Source organism: Barbatula barbatula, assembly GCF_947034865.1.
Source record: "Barbatula barbatula genome assembly, chromosome: 2".
Classification (NCBI taxonomy): Eukaryota; Metazoa; Chordata; class Actinopteri; order Cypriniformes; family Nemacheilidae; genus Barbatula; species Barbatula barbatula.
This window is the reverse complement of record NC_136767.1, coordinates 19,446,742-19,470,573: the sequence shown is the minus strand read 5'-3', so window position 1 is coordinate 19,470,573 and position 23,832 is coordinate 19,446,742. Positions and strand designations below refer to the sequence as shown.

Sequence of the window (23,832 nt, the reverse complement as noted above, 5' to 3'; positions counted from 1 at the left end):
AATAACACATGGATTTTATTATAGCACCAGACATCTGACTGCGATGCAAGAATGAAAATACCAATAAACTTCTAATCTAATTCTGCTCCGCTGGCTTCTTTCATAAGCTTGGCCTTGGTTGCAGGTTTTGACAGAATTGTAAAACAAGGTCCAACTCCAGATCAAGACCTGCAAGGCCAGGTGACGTGGAGAGTGTGGTTTGGTCATTAATGTGTTATATTAGAGTCTCATTCAAATAACAGAATTGTAATCATACTAAAATGAACAACTAATGTAAGATACTGTCCTTGCTTTTATTTATATTTAAATACTATAATACTTCTTGACATACAAACAGCACATGTGTTGCTTGTTTGTTTCAAAGAGAATTAGGAGAGATATTTATATCGAAACAACGTGTATTCATTTTTTTTTACTTAGCAAGAATGTTCATAAGTCATATGCAGGAGACCAATTAGAGTGATTTACAACTGATCCTTGTCTTTGTTGACATTAACATCTGATGTCTTTGTTTTGTTTACCCATACAGAGCAGAGACCATTTAACATGTTAAACAATTAAAAAGTAGGTCAATGCAGCAATGACAAGAGTTTGAACTGTTACAAGGAAATACTGGAAAATGTGTGCTTGTGTGTATCAGCAATAATATTTATGAGAATATAGTCTACAATGATGCAACAAGAACACACAGTGCCACGATCAGGACAATAAAACCTGATTTGTTTCAGGTTTTGCCATATGACTGATGATGTAGTTTTTGTTGATGTAAAAGCTTTAATACTTGTACTGTGAATCCATTCAGAAAGAGCATCGTGGCATCTTAATGTGGCCCAGCAATTTTACGTCATGATTAGAGAAAGAAACTGGGAGATTAAAAACAGAATGTAAGAGGAGACCTTCAAATCTGTGTGTTTGTTACAGTAATGTGGTAACAGCATAACAGTTTAATTATATAGTACATTAAAACTTTCAACTGAAATGAAATATTAGAAGCCTTCTTACTATTTGTAAAGCTATATTACAGTTAGAGGCCTGGCTTGATTATGATGTTAAGTAGAGCGTTTTTCATAATATTCCTTTTAAATTATTTTCTAAACAGATAATAAAACGTAAAGTCTACAGTTTATTCAGTTTGAATGAACAAGATGCTTTTTGGATGAACATGAAAGAACCCTTTAATTGCAGTTTGCCAGTAATTCATGTTTTTCTTCTGTAAATTATTGGATCAATATAAATCTACAATAAGTTACAGGCAACTAGCTGCATAGCAACAGCAACAAAAATGTAAAGTGTAATATTAATCTGAATTTTCATTACAGACCCATCCGAAATGTTAGTTATAACAGTTAGTCAAATGTTCATGTTTAAAGTACCCATTCAAACATTCAACGTAAACAGCTGTCTGCAACACCAGCCAAAATGATAAACCAAGCTGATAAAAGCCTCACCCTAAAAGCGCTGCACTGAAAGAGAAGGAAAGAAACACAGTGTCCTCAGGCAGATGATGGCGTTCTCTCTACATCCCCTGGAAGACTCTGCAGTAAAGACCTCTGGAACGTCTCCTTGGAAAATTCTGGAACTAGGAACTCCAGCAGCACGTCAAAGATACAGAAAACCAAGTGCCTGTGCAGAACCACATCAGTTCAAACTTTGTAAGGTCTCTGCCTATATTGAAGATGTAGTTCATATGTGCTTTTAGAAAAAATAGAGGTCACTGGAAATATTGTGATCTTATATCTAATCTAATGAATTCAGATTATACGTGAATACCTGTTGACACTGGGGTCCTGTAAAGACTCTAGCACATGTTCCCAGACCAGCCGGCATTTCTCAGAACCAAGTATGTCTGTAATTAACTCTACATTTCACACAAAACACATATGGGGTGAATTCACAAAATGCTTTAAGCATTTCAGCATGAAAACCTCTTTAAAATACTTACTTGCGAACCACCTGCTATCCATATACCATCTACCATGCAGTGAAACATTGTGCTATATTAAAACTATGCATTTCTCATTCTGTGCAGTACCTACGATGTAAATAAGTATTTAAAATAGTCTCATTACACAGTAATGTGTCTACAGTATAATGAGTGAGGACTATGTTCCTGGCGCAGTTAATAGACATTTAAGTATTTTCTTACTGATCAGCAATTATACATCAGGTGATGATTAAATGATGCATAAGGATAAAAGGATCGGGAATGTATCCAGCTGAGAAATTTACACATTCAAATTGCTTGATTTGCCTAATTCCTTCAGCAGATCAGGTGTTAAAACACATGCAAATGAACAGCGGTTTGAATAGGTGTAAATATTGAATCTCTTGCATAAACTGCAATTGCTTTTACTGTACATTTACATGTATGAATTTGACAGACGCTTTTATCCAAAGCGATTTACATTGCATTATCCTATACATTTATACGTAGGCATGTGCAATCCCATGGGCTCGAACCCACAACCATGCGTTGTTAAAGCAATGCTCTTACCACTGAGCTACAGGAAAGCTAAACTGTAAACATGTTGTGTATGTTATAATAATGTTTGCATGCATTAACAGGAAAGCATGCAACATTTGAACTCATTGACTTTAGACAGGCAGATAGAACATGGTTGCTGGTGTTGAATGTTTGTAAATCAGATTCCTCAAGTTTATTGTTCCTATACATCCATCCATAACAGTCGATCACATTTTGTGGTATAAACTGACCTGGGAATAGCTGCATGAGGCACTGTAGGCACTGCAGTTTGGTCTTTTCTCTCTGCTCTGGGCTTCTATATGGCCGTGGCCCCACAGGCAGCTCACCTCCGGGCCACACTGCATCCTGGAGAACCCGTAGATAGATCACCCAGCATGGGGTACTGGTCAGGTGGGTTATGCCGCCTTCTATCCACCTGAGTAGGACAGAAATGCACAATGGGCTTTCCCGGAAATCCTCATTCCTTAAATCTGATTTGGAGATCAGATAAAACCGCACAAGACAAAAACATTTACGTAGATATACTCAAACCAAAAAGAGACTTTTTCTTTAATTCAACACATCCTTACATTCCATTGTTAAGTGTAGGAACTTTCCTCTAAAAAGGAACAAGTAAAAGCTTTAAAGGAAACCTCAGAAGTGTTCAAAGTGAGCATAGTATAATGTATATCACAAGATGTTGTTAAAATGCCGAAATGACGTATAATGACATATGTGCTTATGTAATCCTGAAAGTTGTCGAAAAATTACAACAAGGGCCAGTCTTCTATAATATTTTTTCCCCAAAATGTCAACATATGGTAAATGATCTGTGCACTTTACAGTACATAATCAAACTATCTTTTTAAAATGTTTTGAATTTATGTTGAATTGCATTCTGATCAAAAAGTAACTCCGTACAACTGTACAATCTAGCCATGAAACCTTTGGGCTCAATTGTCCGTAGCACGTTTTACTGCTTGTCATCGCTACTTCTTTACTTCAACCATCTTATTTTCCTTTAAATCTCTAGGCTAAGATTATGCAAATCTTTACAATTTACAGAGAGTTACACAGTGGTATAGTGTATTTTTTGTAGTGAGTATACTCTGATTTCCCCTCACCCGTCCCAGATTGACAACCCAAATATAAGCCCAACCACACTCACGAATGCATAGAGTATGCCTCTATATGTACTCATGAGCATTCTGAAAGATTTATTGCAAGCAAGATTTCAATAGCCAATGGCAGCTGGGGGGACTCGCTGGTTTTGTTAATCACTATCTTACTCAACCAGTTAAGGGTTACATTTAACCTTTGCCAACCCAAAACACAGGTTTAAACGGCTGGCAATTTGATCACATCAATGAGCATTGTATTGAGGCCTCAGGTTATTTTCTGAAAATAAATTATAATATTTGCAGGTAATATTCATTTTAATATAAGTAATAGTATTAAGCAAAAAGAAGTTGAATCAATAAGGAAGCCGACTGATTAAATCGCTTAGACAGTGTGTGACCTAATGTGCACCAGTATCACCAGCACTGAAGCAAAATGACCTGAATATGCATGAGTCAACAATCTTCAATCACATTTATGATAGTACTGTGACACCATTCCCTGACCCAAACGTGTTACACTGCAGCTCTAGCCAGGACTACAATTAGAATGAGCTTCGTGAGGTTTAACTCTTGGTATACAATTTCTTTACTATTCTTCATAAAAAAACAACACAAACATGCTTAGGCCCTCTTTTTTTCGTTTTAATCTCCATGGATAAGTACCAGTGTCATATTTTACCTGCAATAAGAGATGTTAGGTCAGTAAACAATATGGAAATAGTTTCTAATCTCCAATCTTTTTAAAATAAATCTCCAGTTTTAGGTTTGTGTTCTTTATATTGTCAAGGTCAATATTAAAGTGTTTGCTTTTAAATTTGTATATATCCAACATTTAAAGACTTTTAAAAGTTTATACATGGATGTGCCTTTTGTGGAGAGAAATCAATAATTCACAATACATTAAAAGCAACAAAATCATATTTTCCTCAACTCTGTAAAACATTTCTGTGCTCACTCAGCAGATGTATGCCTTCCAGATGATGTGGACTCCTGCTAATGGGTATAAAACACTTTATTGTGTGGGGAAAAAACACCATCTCATTGCAATCAACCACAAAAAGATTTAAATGTATTAACTTAAAGTTAATTTATCAAAATATACAACTGCTTTAAAATGTAATAAATATCTCTGAAAATTGTCTGTGCATCGTTTGAAGTGTCCCTTGAAATTTTGATACGGTTTTAAAATTTGGCATAACCTTCTAGCAGCGGTAAAAAATATGTACGTAACTACGTCTATTGACGTGACAACCAGCCAATAGCAGCGTTGCTGATCAATAGTTCTTCTATCGATATATGCTCCATTTCCAAACAGTGGGTGAGCGTGGAATGATCCCAGACAATTTAATCCAGATATACTAATTTTACAGAACAGGTGCGTTCGAATAACCGTATTATCCAGATCATGATCATGAGTGGGATTAGGTCATCTGGACAGTTTCATTTGATCTTGGATGTAGTAAGCAACATACAAAGAACGGGCCCAGGGTCGTGACAGTATGCTTGTTGTGTTTTGTGTGGAAGCACATGGCCTTTGTTGTTGCTTTGTGCCATGTGCTCTGCTGACGCATTTCTTGGCCCCGCCCCCTTGTTTCCCTGTCCATCTTCCCATTACTGTTTCATTCCCCTCACCTGCCCAGTGTTATTTTCCCTTGTTAGTTTTACCCATTTAAGGCCCTCTTGTTTTCTGTCCCGTGCTGGTTTCTTTTGACTTCTACCTGGTCGTCTAGTCTGCCTTGTTCTTGTCCTGCCCTTTTTGCAAACTGCTGTCTTGAATGGGTTCTCTCTCCAAATTGCTGATAGGCGATCCCACATAATTGTTAAGAATATCCTGTGAAAGGATCATCTTTAGATTTTGATAAAGTTTTGACTGACTAAGGCATGCCAAAGACTTACAGTAAATCATTTTAAAATAAATGGTTAAAATCAAACTCTGATGCTCGTCACTAATAAGTAGATTTTTTAGCCTAGTTTTCACACTGGGTCACACATTTTAGTGCCAGTCCCACCAATTATTGACATTGATAGTTAACTATAATAATTAACAATGAACATTTGTGCAGTTTTATCTAGCACCCGTTGCTGGCAGTGTCTTGAGCCTGACTTTCACAAGGCTTGACAGAAGTATACCTTAGGAGTAGACAATACCTCAATCGAGTAAACAAACTGTAAGTGCACACATAGACAGGTGAACAGGATAGACAGATAGAACAGGTGTGTCTCACAATTGAGATGAGAAGAAAAAAAGAAGTGACTCTTCAGCAAATCTAGAGTTTATGTCAACGTTAGTGTGTGTATATATAGGATGAAGGACCATGAGCGCCACATTAAACCTGAGGTACAATGAGCACCACATTAAACCAGAGGTACAATATCACAACTCAAACATTAAAGAAATGCTGCGAGGTCTGATTAAAAGAGAGTTCGGTGTTTAGTGAAATCAGATAACGTATAAAAGTATGTTTTCCTTACAATTGCAAGAATCTTGTTATGTCTCTTTCTAATCCAGGAAGCGGAATTGCAGAAAATGAGCAAATTATAAACAACATTTGTTCATGTTTGAAGATTGCAGAAATATGTATACATAAGAAAAGTGTCATCCAACACAACCTCATAGCAATTCATAACTATTTTAGGTAGCTTATTTTAGTACAGTTTAGTCCAGTGTCATTCCCCACTTTGGAGGTTAGGAAGGGGTGCGAGCCCCACCTGTCCCCAATAGCCAAAAACAAAATGGTAAACGCTTTGGATAAACAAAAAAGCGTCTGCTAAACAAAAAAGAATAAATGTAATAAGGTCCACTGTATGTCTTGGTTTTCTCTGCGGGTGCCGAATCTCCAGTTTTCTTTTCTTTGCGATCTGATGTTGTTTTAAGTCATTTTAAGTTTTGAGTGTATGGTCAATAATAAAGTAAATAACTGAGATGACAAAATGTCCACCCATCTGTCGCGCCCCACTTGTCATGTCTTTATTCCCCATCAGTGGGGCCCGCCCCACACTTTGAGAAACACTAATTTAGTCACAGTTTAGTACGTTTAAACTGTTACGTTAGGTTTAGGGGTGGTGATTTATTGTTGCTTTTTTCAAATAATTACATGTTTTTGTTCAAATGTATACAAATTAGTATGAATCGAGTTCCCCTGAGACCAGTCTATCATTTATATCTTTTTACCCAATGTGACATTACCGTACGGTACACAACTTCTGCCAATTTCAGCTTGCCAGTGTTGATGCGCTGACTTCTGTTGGAGAACTAGCGCTTTATTTTCACACATGCTGAAAACTGTGAAATTTTGCATTTTTCTCTCACTCTCAGTTTAATGTGAACTCAGCCTCTCACTCCATCTCTTTGGTAAAAAAAGGAATGCTTTATTGATCTTTGTCGAACTGTCTACTGCCAAGACATAAAAGAAAAAATGGCTAGGCGGTAGTTTACATAACAACAACTGTCAAAGCATTGGGTAATACAACAATTTGTTCCAGTACAAGTATAAATAGAAAATCATAAAATCAGAGCCCTCAACATTTCCCAGGTAGGCCAGGCTTTTATCCACCACTGTCAGTGCATGTGTGTGTTTGTCTAAAGGGGAAGTATATAAGACAGAGATGAGACATTTATTCAACCTCATGGGGTTCTAGACCTTCTGTGGAACACAAAAAAATACAGTATTTATGGTTTTGTGTACATACAGCGGAAGTCAAATGGTCCAGTATTGTGTGGTTAGCAATGTTTTTCAAAATATCTTTGTGTTTGCAGAAGAAAGAAAGTCATACAGGTTTGGAATGACATGAGGGTGAGTAAATGATGAAAGATGTTTTCTGGGTGAGCTAATGTAGTGTGTTGTGCCCCCTTTTGGTAAAGTGTCGAGCAACTGATCTAAAAAAGATTCACTATTGATGTGTCTGCCCTTTTGAAATGTCTCTTGAGATATGGCTCAAAAAACAAAGATGACATCAACAATGGTAAGCTCTTTGTGCTCATAGCAGGCACGGCATATCAAACTCAGCAATACATCTGTCCAAGAATATTGCCTGCAAAGCAGAACTGGCAAGATCAGCCAAGAGTGGCCTAATATTTGTAATTAAAATCAAGGGAAACAATCCTGTAACCATTAAAATAATGCTTAAAAATACAAATTGTTTACATGTCTCAATTCCAACAAATTCTCTGAAACCACAAAATGCATTCAAACAATACATTGTTAATACAAAGCATGATTGCATGATCATACTCTTCAATAACTGTTTTTTAATAAATGTTCTTGATTAAGTTAAAAAATATTAAGAAAAGTCATTAAAATCAAGCTAAAAGAAAAACGTCTCGGTTACGTATGTAACCTCCGTTCCCTGATGGAGGGAACGAGACGTTGTGTCGACAGAATGGGGTTTGACTTGAGAACCTACCTTCTCTGACTGACTTGAACAGGCCAATGAAAATTGGCGAATGAAATTTGCATTCCGGACTCCGCCCCCGGATATCCGGGTATAAAAGGGAGCCGGCGTGCCGCATTCATTCACCTTTTGTGCTGAGGAGCCTGAGGATCTTGCCCCGACTGCTGCAGCGGGCGGCCAGTGTTGTGGCATGAAGGACACAACGTCTCGTTCCCTCCATCAGGGAACGGAGGTTACATACGTAACCGAGACGTTCCCTTTCTGTCGGTCTCTCGACGTTGTGTCGACAGAATGGGGTTCCTCGGAAAACGCCACAGCGCTGTGCCGCGTCACAATTCCTCGCGAAGCGACGCTGACTGGCCTGGGCGTGTCAGACGTGAGCGCTTAGCATGAATTGCAACCTTCCAGCGGAAGGGAAGGAGTCCAGAGCTTTCAAAAAAAGATGGGAGCCCCTTCCAACGGCCGTCACGGACGGCGGCCTAGTTCTCTTAACAGCGAGAAGCCGCCCGGCACCGTAAGGCCACTGGGAAGCGTCATTCCCCCCTGAGGGAACGCGCTACGGAGACCACTTCCTACCGCAGGGAGGAGCTTAGTGGAGATTCACACACGGTCTCACCGGATAGGGGAGAGCACGTGGGAGACATGCAGACACGAGATGGTGTCGCGAGCAGGTGAAGTACACCTGGGAGAGGTCATGGGCCATTGATTGAGAGCTATTCATGAGAAGACAACAGACGGAACCGCCCTGTGGGGGGGTTACTACGTGTGGAGCACTAGGCCTTGTCTGAGTCACTGCTAGAGCTCAGAACAGGCCAAGGGAGGCAGGGCTGCTCCGCCGAGCCCGCCGCCGAGGAGTGCTTAGTGATGGATGGAATGCCTACTCTTCGCCCACGTGGGGGGAAGAGGGGAGGCTGGATAGCACCACGTCTCACCTATGGAGGAGTGCTATCGCTGGCGTACGCCCACCGGCTGCCGGACTTACCTGGCGGTGCTTCGTAAGACTCTGGCTGATACCGGTTCCACGCGGAGGCTGTAGAACCTCGCGAAGGTGCCGGGCGTAGCCCAACCCGCAGCTCTACATACGTCTGCCAGAGGGGCGCTCTGAGCCAGTGCCCACGAGGAGGCCACACCCCTGGTGGAGTGTGCCCTCACTGCAAGCGGGCACGGGAGATCCTGTGATCGGTAAGCCATTGATGGCGTCCACGATCCAGTGCGCCAACCTCTGTTTGGAGACAGCCCTCCCTTGTGCTGACCTCCCAAAACAGACAAAAAAGCTGCTCAGAGCTCCAGAGGCTCTGCGTGCGGTCCAGGCAGAGGCACAGCGCGCGCACTGGACACAACACGGAAGGGGTTGGGTCTTCCTCCCCAGAAGGGAGCGCCTGCAGGTTCACCACCTGGTCCCGAAAGGGAGTGGTGGGAACTTTGGGCACGTAGCCAGGCCGGGGTCTCAGGATAACGTGAGATTGACCAGGCCCGAACTCTAGGCAATCCGTGGCCGCGAAAAATGCATGTAGGTCCCCTACCCTCTTGGCGAGCGCCACTAGGAGAGCCGTCTTCATCGAAAGATGAGAAAGAGCGGCATCTCCGAGGGGCTCGACGCCAGGACCACATTGAGGTCCCAAGAGGGAATGGAGCGCGGACGGGCTGAATTCAGCCTCCTCGCGCCCCTCAGGAACCTAATGACCAGGTCGTGCTGTCCCAGAGACTTCCCACTAACTGGTCCGTGATGAGCGGCAATAGCGGCTACATACACCTTCAGCGTGGAAGCGGAGAGATTGCTCTCGAGTCTCGACTGCAGGAAGGACCGCACCCTCCCGATCGAGCATATCCGTGGGTCTTCTCCACGAGAAGAACACCAGGACGAGAAGAGGCGCCACTTCAATGCGTATAACCGCCTCGTGGCCGGGGCCCTAGCCTGAACAATGGTATCCACCACCGCTGGGGGTAGACCACTCAGGATCTCCTCGTCCCGTCCAGGAGCCAGACATGGAGGTTCCAGAGGTCTGGTTTCGGATGCCACAACGTGCCCTTCCTCTGAGAACGAAGGTCCTTCGTCAGGGGAATCGTCCAGGGGGGAGTTGTCGTCAGGAGCATTAGCTCCGAGAACCAAGTCCGGTTGGGCCAGTAAGGCGCAACTAGTAGCACTTGATGCTCCTCTTCCCTGACTTTGCACAAGACGTGTGCAATGAGGCTCACTGGGGGGGAAGGCGTACTTCCGCTTGTCCCGCGGCCAGCTGTGCGCCAAGGCATCCGTGCCGAGGGGGCCCTCGGTCAGGGAGTACCAAAGCGGGCCATGGGTGGTGTCCAGGGAGGCAAACAGGTCCACCTGTGCCTGCCCGAACTGCACCCAAATGAGCTGGACTGCGCGGGGGTGGAGCCGCCACTCTCCACGGGGCGTCGACTGACGAGAGAGCGCATCGGCTGTCTGGTTCAGGTCGCCCGGGATGTGAGTGGCTAACAGGGACTTCGTCACCTGCTGGCTCCACAGGAGGAGGCGTCGGGCGAGTTGCGATAGCTGCCGTGAACGAATACCACCCTGTCGGTTGATATACGCCACCGCAGTCGTGCTGTCCGACCGGACCAGCATATGCTTGTCCTGCACGAGGGGGCGGAACCTCCTCAGTGCAAGCAGCACCGCCAGCAACTCTAGGCGATTGATATGCCAGCGCAGGCGGGGGCCCTTCCAGAGACCCGACACTGCGTGCCCGTTGCGCACAGCACCCCAACCCTGCAGGGAGGCGTCGGTCGTCACCACGACGCGCCTCGAAACCTGCCCAAGAGGGACCCCTGTCCGCAAAAAGGTCATTGAAGACCATGGGGTTAGGGTGCGCCGGCAGAAGGGCGTGATCGGGACGCGCCTGCTGCCGGAGTGCCACGCACTCCAAGGAACTCTGCTCTGTAGCCAGTGCTGTAGCGGTCTCATGTGCATCAACCCGAGGGGGACCACCCCCGCCGAGGACGCCATGTGCCCAGGAGCCTCTGAAAATGTTTCAGGGGGACCGCTGGCTGCTGCCTGAAGCTCCTCAGGCAGGTCAGCACCGACTGGGCACGCTCGGAAGAAAGACGTGCCAACATGGAGACAGAGTCGAGTTCCATACCGAGGAAAAGGATGCTCTGCACAGGGGAGAGCTTGCTCTTCTCTCGGTTGACCTGTAACCCCAAATGGTCTAGGTGCCGGAGCACCAGGTCCCTGTGTGCACACAACAGATCTCGCGAGTGCGCCAAGATGAGCCAGTCGTCGAGATAGTTGAGTATGCGCACCCCCTGCTCCCTGAGGGGAGTGAGGGCGGCCTCCACGACCTTCGTAAAGACTCGAGGAGACAGGGACAGACCAAATGGGAGGACGCGGTACTGATATGCCTGTCCCTCGAAAGCGAACCGTAGGAACGGCCGGTGACGAGGGAGGATGGACACATGGAAGTACGCGTCCTTCAGGTCGATCGCCATGAACCAATCCTGACGCCTGACGGACGTCAGAATGCGCTTCTGCGTTAGCATCCTGAACGGCAGCTTGTGTAGGTGCTTGTTCAGGGTACGCAGGTCCAAGATGGGGCGCAACCCGCCACTTTTCTTGGGGACAATGAAATACGGGCTGTAAAACCCGGAGTACATCTCGGCCAGAGGGACGAGCTCGACCGCCCCCTTCGCCAGAAGGGTAGCGACCTCGGCCCGAAGCACGGGAGCATCTACTCCCACTGATGTGAAGAGGATGCCCCGAAACTTGGGTGGGCGCTTGGCGAACTGAATCGCATAGCCGAGACGGATCGTTCTCTCTAGCCACCGTGCTGGTCTGGGAAGAGCCAACCAGGCTCCCAGGTACCGAGACAGGGGGACCAGAGGTTCGATCTGAGTCATTGCCCCCGTGGGGGATGGTTCGATGGCTGGCAGTACGGCTCCCTCGACGCGGGGGGGGACCCCGGGGAGGAGAGCGGCTCTGCCGAGGTGCCTGTCGGGCGATATGGTGGCATACCGCACCGTCTGACTGAGGGTGCTGGTGGCCACTGAGAGTTATACCCAACCGTGTCTCGCCGAAACACAACGTGGGGTTGCCGAGCACCGTCCTGCGGAGGGTGAGAGCGGCTGTGAGAAAGACCCAGGGAGAGAGAAAGCTCTCTTTGTGAGAATGTGGGCACCAGGCCCTGGAAAGGGCCCGGCTGGTGTTGCTGGGACGGGGCAGGCACCGTCCCAGTCCGACCCTCTAGCGATGTAGTTGCCAGGGTCGGGCCCGGTAAACTCGATCTCCCTGGGTTCACCCCGTCAGGAACGCTTCTGCTTCCGCGGAGGTCGGTGACGGGATGGTGCTCTCCTTGTCGACGTCCTTCTCCGGGAGGCCGCCTGTGCAGGGGGCGCTGGAGCCGGAGTCTGAGTCGGCGAGGGGCGGGGCTGCTGGGGAGCAGGCGCCGCGCGGGACCTCGACGGACGATAGGCGGCCGGGTCGCGGCGGGGCAGGATACGCCTCCGTCTGCTTCCTTACAGTCGAGAACAGCTGCCCTCGACCGTATCACCAAACAGCCCACCCTGCGCGATGGGAGCGTCGAGAAAGCGAACCTTCTCAGCGTCCCGCATCTGCGCAAGGTTGAACCCAAGGTGTCTCTCCTGGACCACTAGTGCGGACATCGTACGACCAAGGGCTCGCGCCGTCACCTCCGTCGCCCGAAGAGCGAGGTCAGTGGCAGTGCGGACCTGCATAAGCCCCGGGTCGGACTTTCCCTCGTGCAACTCTTTCAACGCCTTGGCGTGAAGAGCCGAGGCAGCTTGACCCGCAGCGTTGTAAGCCTTCGACACCAGCGATGCCGAAAACTTACAAGCCTTGGAAGGGAGCCTTGGTCGATCTCTCCAGGTGGCAGCTGTCTGCGGGCACAGGTGCACCGCGACTGCACGTTCCACCTGAGGGATGTCGACGTAGCCCTTAGCTGCCCCGTCGTCGAGGGAAGTCAGGGCGACCGAGCTAGTCTGACGTGCACGCGCCGAGAAGGGGCGTTCCAGGTCCGACTGAGCTCCTCATGCACTTCCGGGAAGAAAGGTACCGGCGCCGACCGTGGCTTAGAGTCACGGCCGGTCCCCAGATACCATGTGCCCGGGAAAGCATGGTTGACATCTCGACGTCCGCTTCATCCTGAGCTCGACCCCCCGGGGGAGGAAGCTCCAAGGAATCGTCGATGTCGGATGCCAGGAGGTCGCCCTCCGATGCTGCGAGCGACATCTCATCGTCGTCACGCCCCGAGTCCGAGTACGTGACGGAGGAACAAGGCGGCGTACCGCCTATTCCGGGACGGCCAGACGAGCGAGGCGGGGCGTGAACGGTCCGCGAGCCGATGGCTGACGGATTGAGGCTCACGGTAATTCCCCGATCACCCTCGGTGCTCGCCGAAGCGGACGGCAGGGCTGATGCCACTGCTGCCGCAGAACGGGAAGCACTCGAGGTGGCGGCTGATTCTCGGAAGAACGCAGCTACCCGTGAACGCAACGTCTGAATTACCATCCGCGCGCAGTGACGCAACGTCTGGATAGCCATCCGCGCGCAGTGACGCAACGCCTGACTAGCCATCCGCGCGCAGTGCGGGCAAGATGTATCCACAAACGCTGCCTCAGCGTGCTGGAGTCCCAGACACACGAGGCAGACATCGTGTCCGTCCCCTTCCTCGATGAGTGCGCCACACCCACGAGCACAGCGGGACATGCCGCGCTGAAGAAATATTAAGCCCTGAAAAGGGCTCGCTCTTTAGAGAGACGCTTTGGCAGTTGCCGAGACGCCCAGGGGAAGTCACAGGAAAAGGGACAGTCCGCTGCACCACGTCGTAAGACCAGCAACACGTAGATAATATCTGCAGAGTCGTCAGCATCAGGATGCGAAGGCTCCGAAGAAAAAAAGGTGAATGAATGCGGCACGCCGGCTCCCTTTTATACCCGGATATCCGGGGGCGGAGTCCGGCATTCAAATTTCATTCGCCAATTTTCATTGGCCTGTTCAAGTCAGTCAGAGAAGGTAGGTTCTCAAGTCAAACCCCATTCTGTCGACACAACGTCGAGAGACCGACAGAAAGGGAACTGTAATCAGAAAGGTTAAAGGTGACAGAAAGAAAATCAACCCAGCCAAGATGTTCTTGTAATGACATTAGGTCTGCTGCTGAAATACACAAGTGACTATAATGGTATGCCATCACTTTTAACAGGCATCTCCAAATCCAGCTCCCAGATGAAACAAGATCTAGTTCAGCACTGAAATCAAAATGGCCAACACATCATAACCCAGTGACCTCGTGGCATAACAAGAACATTTAGCCCACTCCATGACCATGTTTGGCATTCATTGGTAGGGGGATATATAATTATTATTAATTATATATTACAAATTGCACCAAAGAATTGTAGCATTTTGTTTGTCTGGTTGCATCACATCATGATATTGTTGTTTGAAAGAGCAGAATTCCCATTGGAAAATCTGATATATGAACATACCAAGACATTGCTGAATTGTTTCATCAACCCAGCATGTTAAATTATAACTCAATGATTGGTTTACCCAACCAAGCAGTAGCGGTTTTAAGGAACGGGCGAACCAGAAATCTGAACTTTGGCGAAAATTCGTGCTGCGTTAACCAATCAGGAGCTTGCTCTAGTAGGGCCGTGATTATGACACAGCGATTGGCAGAAAAGCTTCCCATGACACAAATTCAATTAGTGAGCTAAAGTCAGTCACACACCACCTCGAATTTCTTCCAAATAACGCACATTTTATTAACAATGTAATGAATACAGGCCTATAGTTCCTGAACATTTTTGTTTTTGTGAATTGTGTGAAATGGCTAATAAAAAGTAAGTAATACAAAACGATTATGTGTCACCTCACCAAGGTGAATTGGTTTAGTCTTTCTGGCCGTGACTCGTTTCATGACGTGAGTGACAGTGTTGGGGGGATTGGGAAATCTGTTGATTGTCGAGTGCCAATTAAACAGAGATGGACAGGAAAAGGTCAAAGCCATCAGGTGTACAAAAAGGGATTTGTGCAATTGAGAAATATAATTTTCTCTTGCACTTTTTTTGTCATAATTTTGTGTGTGTGTTTTATTTTTATTTATTAATTAATTTTTCGGGGGTGGGGCACTCAAAGGTGGTCTCGCCCGGGGTGCAATTCAATGTAGAACCGCCACTGCAACCAAGGTACACAAGTAAAACACTGCTGGTTCAAGACACAAAACTGTCTGAAATCACCATTAAAGGGACAGTTCTTTGCCCTTTTTCCATACCATGAAAATTAATGGGGACTGGGGTGACTAGCACTCAACAAGAATCAAACCGATACAGAACAAACAAAAGGGTTAGAACATATTGACTACACTTTTGATAACTTCATGATCATGAGCCTTTTTGTGTCAGTGCAAAGTGCATCACATAAAGCATGAACACTGTGTACTGAATCCTAAGCACATCACACACATTGGTCACTCAGAGAAGACAGCAAATGAACCAGGACCGTTACACAATAACCCTTTTTGAAGATGTTCCATGCCAATACATGCATTGAACCACGGAGAGCTATAAGTTCCCAGACTCCTCTCCTGCTGAGCACCATAGAAACCCTTTTCTGCCAATGTTTTTTCGGGGTGAGTGCTTTCATGATTATTCCTGCGGTGATGTTCACAAAGCTGATCCACTTAAAAAAATAGCTGTTTAGGGACCAATGATTCAGTGTGAAACCAGACAGATACACACGCCCGCTAACAGTTTGAAAATGGGTTGCTAAACTAAACAAACTTAACGTTAAACTAAACATTGCCGGCAAAATGTGAAATCGGTTTAATGATATGATATACTGTATGTGAAGGAGCCATATGAACAGACTGTCCTAAAATGCTTGTGAATTGGCCTGAAGTGTGTTTATAAAACCGTTAGTATCATTTAAACAGGCCAAGACACTAACACACCAAAACCAGTCCAAATAAGTTTCTCTCATTCTGTCACATAATGCTATCATTATGAGAACTTTCTTTTGATTACATGTTTTCTGTCCACTCTGTTTCTTACATTTTTACCAAATCTTAAGATTTTGTCATTGTTATTCCAACATTACCAATTGTGTGTTTTTAAAAATACAAACAACAGACCAAATTAAGTCAGATTTTCCTTTAGTTGTGAGGCCATTGTTCATCTTCCATACACATACATCATATCTAGTCCCAGTCACAACTTTTGGTCAAAATTGCACTCTAAAGCTTGCCTATTTGGGAAAAAAACACAGCTCTGCATGCCTTTGAAAACTTTTGGCACTTCATCGCAGCATTGCCATATGTCTGGCGGTGGCGAATGCTGTGAGGATAGAGAGAAGGTAAGTGAAGTTTGAATATTTGTTGCCTGTTTCCATATTATTAGAAATTTCCGGAACTCCAGGTCCCTCTGACATGCTGTGCTCAAGTTTGTACTTGACAGTCAAATGTTTACCAGATGGAACCCGGGGTTATTGAAGAGAAAAGTCTAGAAAATCCCTAAAATGGGACACCTTGTACATTTTTTTTACATAAAAATGTAAGCATTTTTTTATTTCATGGGAAGACTATAAAAAATAAAAATGAATGCCGTTTTTTGACAATAATGTTTTATGGGGGATAAGATCTTCCATGAAAAGACTGAGACTGCAGCTCTGTGATACTGGGTTTGTTCAGGAACAAATGCAATGTTTTGATATCCTTAAATCAACCATCTTGTCAATTCATCAGAGTGTGGATGAAATAAAGCAAAATATTAAGATAAACAGGTTGAGTCATAAGCAAAACAAATAGTTCGGATTATCAGAGCTTTACATGCTTCATGACCTTCACCATCAAAACCTCACACTATCCAGTGATGCAATCTAAGTAAATAGCCTCTACGTGCATTTCACACGTTTCAACTAAACCACCCCTTGTCCCAAATCCAGCCCCAGAACATTCTGTTCGCTGTTTTTATAGGAAGTATTCCTTTCAAATCGCAGTGATAGTAATTATACTTAGCATCACTTACTAAACTAACCCCAAACCACATGGACACCCCCACTTAGGCGGAAAAACATGCTGGAGTAATTGCACGAGTTAAGACGATGTCATGTGCACAAAATAGCTTTAGGTTCGGCTTACATAAGATGCTGATTTTAGCCCAGCTAATTAACACCTGTCCCACTGTGATGATGTCAGACACACCAGGGCAGCATCAACTGTCACAACATTAAACTGACATTAGGACCATCCTAATATGACCTTCCAGAAAAAAAGATATTTGCCGTATGCACCCAGTTTTAAAAAGGGCGAGGCCAAGCTCCTAACTTATCCTAAACCTAAATACGGTAATGCGAGAAACAGGTGCACAGAGTGACTGCACTAGGCCTCTACATCGGGAAGGAGAATCAGAGACAAATTGCCACCTTATTTAACAAAGCACTGAATAGCTGAGCATAATAGCATATGAATGGAATCTTTACAGATTGTATATTTTACAATAAAGAAATCTACATTGCGTCCAAAATGTAATAATTATAATAAGAGTGTAATCATTAGAATAAAAGTGTTGTCTTTATATTTACAATGATTTATAGAGGATAACTCTTAAAGGGATAGTCACTCAAAATGGAAAATTCTGACATCATTTACTTACCCTCTTGTCAATTAAAACCTGTATGACTTACTGCAGAACACAAAATAAGTTACTTGTAAAAGGTTTGGTACCCATTACCTTCTAATGTATAGACACAAAAAAAGTAATTCTTCAAAATATCTTCTTTTCTATTCCGCAAAAGAAAGAAAGTCATAGAGGTTTGAAATAACTTGAGGGTGAGTAAAGGATGACAGAATGTTCATTTTTGGGTGGACTTTTCCTCTAAAAACGGTTAAAATTCGTAAGATATTCAAATGAAGTAAATGACCAGCATCCATATTATAAAAAACAATCCAAACAAACAAACATTTTTAGAAATAACCCCTTGCCTTATAAATGTTTTTATGCTTGTTATTCTATTTACTCAGTATTAATTAACGTTTTATTGTTCAAAAGTAACATTCATGATTCAGTCAAGATGAAATGTTCTGGTGGAAAAGAGGGGCATTCTGAAAGAACTGTGTGTGCAAACAAACATTCCCATTGGCACGTAGAGTGAGAAACTCTGGAAAATGACAGCACATTTTGTAAAAATCCTATTGTTTTTGTGAAAAGAACACAAGCTGACAGCATGTGTGAACACACCCAGATGCATACTTCACGTAGTGAGCTGAAATAAAGCATGACTTTTACCAAATTGAACAGGTAATCAGATTCGTAGCTGACAGGCAAAAAATCTATCAAATAAAAAAAGGAAATTGGGGTATTTTCATCAATGGTCGAAAATAAGCATAAAAATTCAACCTAAAATTGGTTTTTGGTTGGTACATTTTCTCATTTCGCCATTGGAGAGAAGTTAACTTTGAACCCTGCCAACAGCATCTTGTGTGACAGTTTCAGGCAATTTCTACATACATTCTTTCTGACCGATAAATACAAAATGTCTTTGGTATAGTGTTTACCTGGGATTTACCCCAAATTTCTTTCATTCTGAAATCAGTGTGTACACAAGATGCCTTGGTAAATAATCTGTTGTTAAGTTCATCAGAGAGCTTGAATGGTGCTGACACTGTTGCCTTACCTACGCAATACACAGATCAATAAACCGGAGGACTAATTAATCTAAATAAGGAAAACATTGTGCAATGGGCTGTAAAGTCTGTTCAGAATGTCCTAAATTTTTTCTAAATTCTCATGACAGCTTACACATGTCTGGCCCACATATATGACGCAAGGCTCTCATACCAGCTGCAATCCTTATGGATAACTGGCCAGTTATCACTCAGCTCTACTGCGGTCCAATCACCTTCCGCTACTTTTCCCATCCACTACTTTTAATTGGGTAGAGCACAGCAGACATGAGAAGCTGCTATTTGTGCATTCCAGGAATATTTTTTACTTTACGACTGACAGAGATTGATGAATCACTATTAATTAAAGAGAACTATGACCAGCGTCAGCTGCAAGTCGAAACAATGTTCAGTTACGAATATCATTCGTCAATGCATTGCATAATTGCAGTTTGTTTCAAACAGAAAATGACCCTGCTTTTTTTTACTTTGCTGGCCATGTGGGCCAAGTTTAAACGTGGCCCAAAGCAAAGTAAAAAAACCTCAGAATTGATTTCATATTTAGTCAAAATTTAAATAGGAAACCAATTGAATGCATGAATAAGTCAAAAAAAAAAAACGGATTCAAACCCTGTACAGACTGAATAACCCTGTAAGATGTCAACAACGCTTTACTAATACAGCCACAAAGTAGTCAGAAGTATGTACTAGTGTGTTCTACCTTTCAATAAAAGTGCCAAAGAGTAGTCTGATGGTTTTCTGGATGTTTTCAGTACACAGCCAGCTCCACCTGTCCTTCATCAGCAAACACAAGATATTCAGAACGATGTCTGCCATGGCCGTGTCTTCTCCATCACAAACACACAGATTAAAACAGCGCAGGTCACAATTCAGCTGTGTAAAATTAACATTGTGGTTTGCTCTTACATAGGAAAATTTGAGATAAACGATCATAAAATTGGATTCACGCATATTATGTGAATCTCTATCTTTGAGTGGTACTGCCCTCTCCTGTTTGATATGGAGTACATCATCCATAACATGTTAAATGAAAGACAATTGTCAACTATTTCAGCACAATACCTGTTTGAGAACGTAGTAGAAACAGGTTTTTAACTCTGGCTTTTACAATTCTTGGCTACCTGTTCCTCTCCCTCTCTTCTCTACAGGTTTCTGCTCCTTTCTGCTCCTCAAGTGATTCTTGAAGACAACATCCACCTGCATCTCCTGTTCATCCAGAAAACCTTCCAGATCTGACAGGGAGAACCCTTTAAGAATCTGAAGAGAGAGATGGAAAGTGCTGTGTTTTTGGTGATGTACAGAAAATCCAAAAAGCTCAAATCTAGACATAATCCAAAATCAACATATTTGTGGCTTTATTTGATACTCACTGAGCACTTTTCACTGAACGAGTATGTCACTTCAGGTCGCAGGTCTGGGACATTAAGCGCAGGTGCAATTTTACTGGAAAATCTCAGACGCGGCCTGAAATTTGAAGATTTGTAACATCACAAAATAATTGTATTTTAAATGAGCACGTTCAGCTATTCCTGTTAGGTTTGTGTCAAGGATTCTCACTTTCTCTGTGGATCTCCCTCATCTGTTGGACTTTGGGGCTCTGAGCGAGGAAATGCCGTCTTCAAAGTGTCTACTATGTTTTCCATCATCTGTTTATATGACAAAAATATTACAAATACAAACCATCAGAAAATCTTTTACATTCTTTTTCCAAGAAACATTTAGTGACAGCATTAAACTCAAACAAGATTGTTGGAAATCATTTTAGAGAGACCTTGTCAATTCGTGAACTTGATGGTTTCTTCTGGAAATCTGTTCTGGCATCAGTGTTGAGGGCAAGAAACTCGCGTAACTCCTCACTTTTGGCCACCTCTGGGATGGCACAGATTTTCTGCAAAAGTTTGGAAAAACAAGGTGTGAGGGAGACTAGATCCAGGTTGTTGTGTAAAAGTCAAAACTTATCAGTTCATTTTACGGTTTTTCAATGAAGGGAAATCTGTTACCCTGAGGAATGATTCCAGTTGGCTTCTCCTGGCTTCCACTTTGTCTGTGTCTGCGTTGCTGAATGGAAGGTCTGGAAACAGTTTCTTCGGCCCTTTGACATCTTAAATATGAGCACACATTTAAATGTACCAAAATGGTAATATGAAATCTATATTAAAGCTGACATCCCGTTGCAGCACATATAATATAGATATTCAGACATTTACAATATTATATACTTTACATTTTGTTGTACATTCCTTTCTAGTAAGGTATATAAAAAATTATTATGTAATGCTTGACTAAAATACCATGTTGAATTAATAATGATTTAAAAGCTTATACAATCAAATTAATTAATGTCTTACTTTTCATGAACTTCTTGAGATCAGGCCTCTCCTCCAAGCGTGTCTGAAGATTGAGGAACTCACTATAGCGCCGGTTTATTGTGTGATATAAGACAGTTTGACCAGCAGTTGATGTCTCTGAATTTATAGCAGTTTCATACTAAAACATAGTTTTGGTACATTTTAGTAAAATGAATTAGACAAATGATTTTACAAAAACGTTGTATTTGTTAACATTGATAAATGCATTAGCTAACATGAACTAACAATATTGCTCAAGTTAATGTTTGTTAAAGGTCCAGTTTATTAAATTTAGTGGCATCTACTGGAGAGGTTGCTGAAAGAGGTAATGTATTTATGAAACACGCTCTGTAGAGCAGTTTATCTCTTTTGGGCTACTATAGAAATAACATGGAGAATTCCATGCAAGGGGACCCTCAGTGTAGAATAGAAATAGCTTATTCTAAGATAATAAAAACATAACGCTTCATTATGTAAGGTCTTTAAACACATTTAAAGACAGAGTTATGTATAATATATTGCATTTCTGTCAATAGATCCTCCGAAAAAAATTACATATTTGACCTTTTATGGCAATACAATTGTTCATGTTCACTGTGTTGGCATTAACCAGTTTTTTTAAAAATTGACTTTAAAAAAAACATATACTTGCTATAAATGTAACATAAACAAACATAAATAATCAAAAGTATTGTTCATTGTTAGTTTATTTTAGATAATGCATAAACAAAATCTCACCTTTACACTGTAAAGAGTATAAGAAAGAGTGATGTTGTTTTTTTGCGTTTTGGCTGTGATGGCCCCAGTAATTTGCAGGTTATGAATTATTAATGGTCTTTCAATATGTTCAAGGTCCCGACCTAGGCTTCCAGAGTTGGAATCCTTTGTTTGAGTCAGTGGTACGACTGTTGACTCTTCCACAGTTCTCTCAAGGCAAGAAGGGGGCTCTGAAATTATGTTTTGCTTGAAACACTTTCCTAAAAGAGCCAACGTGTCCTCCTCCAGACAAACCAAACCACACAAATCTGAAGGAGATATGCAGTCACAAAAATTCTCAGTGGAGTCCTCTTCCGTGTCTGCTTGTTTTAGAGACTTAATGGACAACTTCCTCTCCTCAGAAGTGGGCGAGTCCAAATCGCAGTCAATGTGTCCGTAGAGGCGGCTGGTGCGGTATGGAGATCGAAGCAGTTCGACTGTATTTTGGATCATTCTTTCTGGAAAAAGCACAGTTGAGCTCCTTCCTCTATACATATTTTCATCCGACGACCACTGACTTTGGAAACTTGATTCAGAAGAATCACCAAGGGGGGATGTAGATATAGACCAAGCTGTCTGCATGCTTGATGTTTCTGGACAGGCAAAATTAATTGGGGGGTCACATTCACAAAAACTGCTACAGGATTCCTCCAGGTCTGCTGGAGGCAATTGCTGTGGGCTTGCACAGACTGTTTCTTGTTCATCTGTCGACTTGGTAAACACATCCACAATCATCTGGTTTAACCAATCTGGGTTGGATGTTCTTGTCACCAGGGGCAGAAGAACATTACATGTAATGAGCTCTCTTACCATGTACCGGCTAGTTCTTGTTTCCAGGTGAGACTGTGGAATGAGGACATGCATGAGGATATCTACCAGTGCTCTGGAATAGCGAAGCTGGGCGGCTGGACTGGCGAGGGCAGGGTGAGGCATGTCAACTTTACTGTACAACCTCCACAGTGTGGATCTATTGCCTTCTTTTTCTTTTTGGTGGAGCTCCCAGGCCTGGCTGAAGCTCTGCAGATGGCCACCACAAAGCTCAAGAACCCTCTGAGCCAGTGCCCTCCTGTCCATCAGCTTTGCCCTCCTCTTTAATTCGCCAGCTGCCTCCAGCATAGCATTCCTCACCTCCCATTCAAACTCATCCCCTCCCTTAGAAACAAAACTGCTGTACCAGGATAGTACAAAGTCCCGTAAGGCCTTATCGACAGCGCTATGAATCTCCCAGTCCAGTCTTTGCTCACTATCTGTGGAAGTGTGGGCATTAGGGGACTCACTCATGGGCAAGAAATGCTCCAAATGAAGGAGGCTGTTGGCATTTAAAGCGACACGAGACCCCAGCCATCCACCCAGCACAACCAAAAGGCTTGTAAAAATGCACAGCAGCCACACATTAACCAGAAGGTGGAATAAAACCAACCATGTTATCAGAACTATGACTCCCAGAATGCTCCTCTGTCCCAGTAACTCAGAGAGAGTCCACGGGATTGGCCCAGCATCATCAACACCAGGCATTTTCTCAAAATCTGAGCTCTGCTTGACTGATTGCAAATTGAAAAAGAAGTAATAAACAAATCATAATTACACAAAATTGAACATGAAGGGTTCATCTCTTAGCGTCGACACATTTTATGCATCTGACACTGCAGATAAACATAATGCTTTAAAAACACCTATTAAAGCATCCTTGTTGTGGTGTGAATTGCATTATTGTTGTACTGAAGATGCACTTTTATGTTCAAATAATACATTATACATACAGTAAAAATCTCCAATAAATATAATATATATTCTTTCAAATATATAAAGCTGCATTTAAAAAAAATGTAGTTGGTAAACTTACTGTATGATCTGTATACTCATTAAACCATCCTTGACTGGCACATCTTGCATTACTCAAAGTCAGTTAGAAATATCCAAAACGCAGTTGGAAAGTGTAAAAATATCGTAGCTGAGAATGTTGTTCGGTCTGAGAGGTTGGCTCTATCAGCACTGAGGTCAATGTAATCTACTTCATTATAATTAGATTATCTAGTGACAACCTGTCCACTACACATGCCCTATTCCCTTCAAAGGCTAGATGTCATCAACAGTGC

At 43.5% G+C, this 23,832-nt stretch overlaps 1 protein-coding gene across 1 annotated transcript; it reads right to left on the bottom strand.

Annotated features, from left to right (window-relative positions):
* snx19a (sorting nexin 19a) lies at positions 1-23,751 on the bottom strand. The gene is made up of 12 exons (XM_079475360.1): positions 23,580-23,751; positions 21,719-23,277; positions 20,981-21,119; positions 20,633-20,733; positions 20,404-20,520; positions 20,190-20,278; positions 20,003-20,096; positions 19,754-19,889; positions 19,333-19,456; positions 2,716-2,900; positions 1,771-1,858; positions 1-1,623 (listed from the first exon to the last, which is right to left on the bottom strand). The coding sequence occupies exons 2-12, from the start codon at positions 23,249-23,251 to the stop codon at positions 1,494-1,496; spliced, it is 2,736 nt and encodes a 911-aa protein (XP_079331486.1). The 5' UTR covers positions 23,252-23,277; positions 23,580-23,751; the 3' UTR covers positions 1-1,493.
* Between the last annotated feature and the right edge of the window lie 81 nt (positions 23,752-23,832).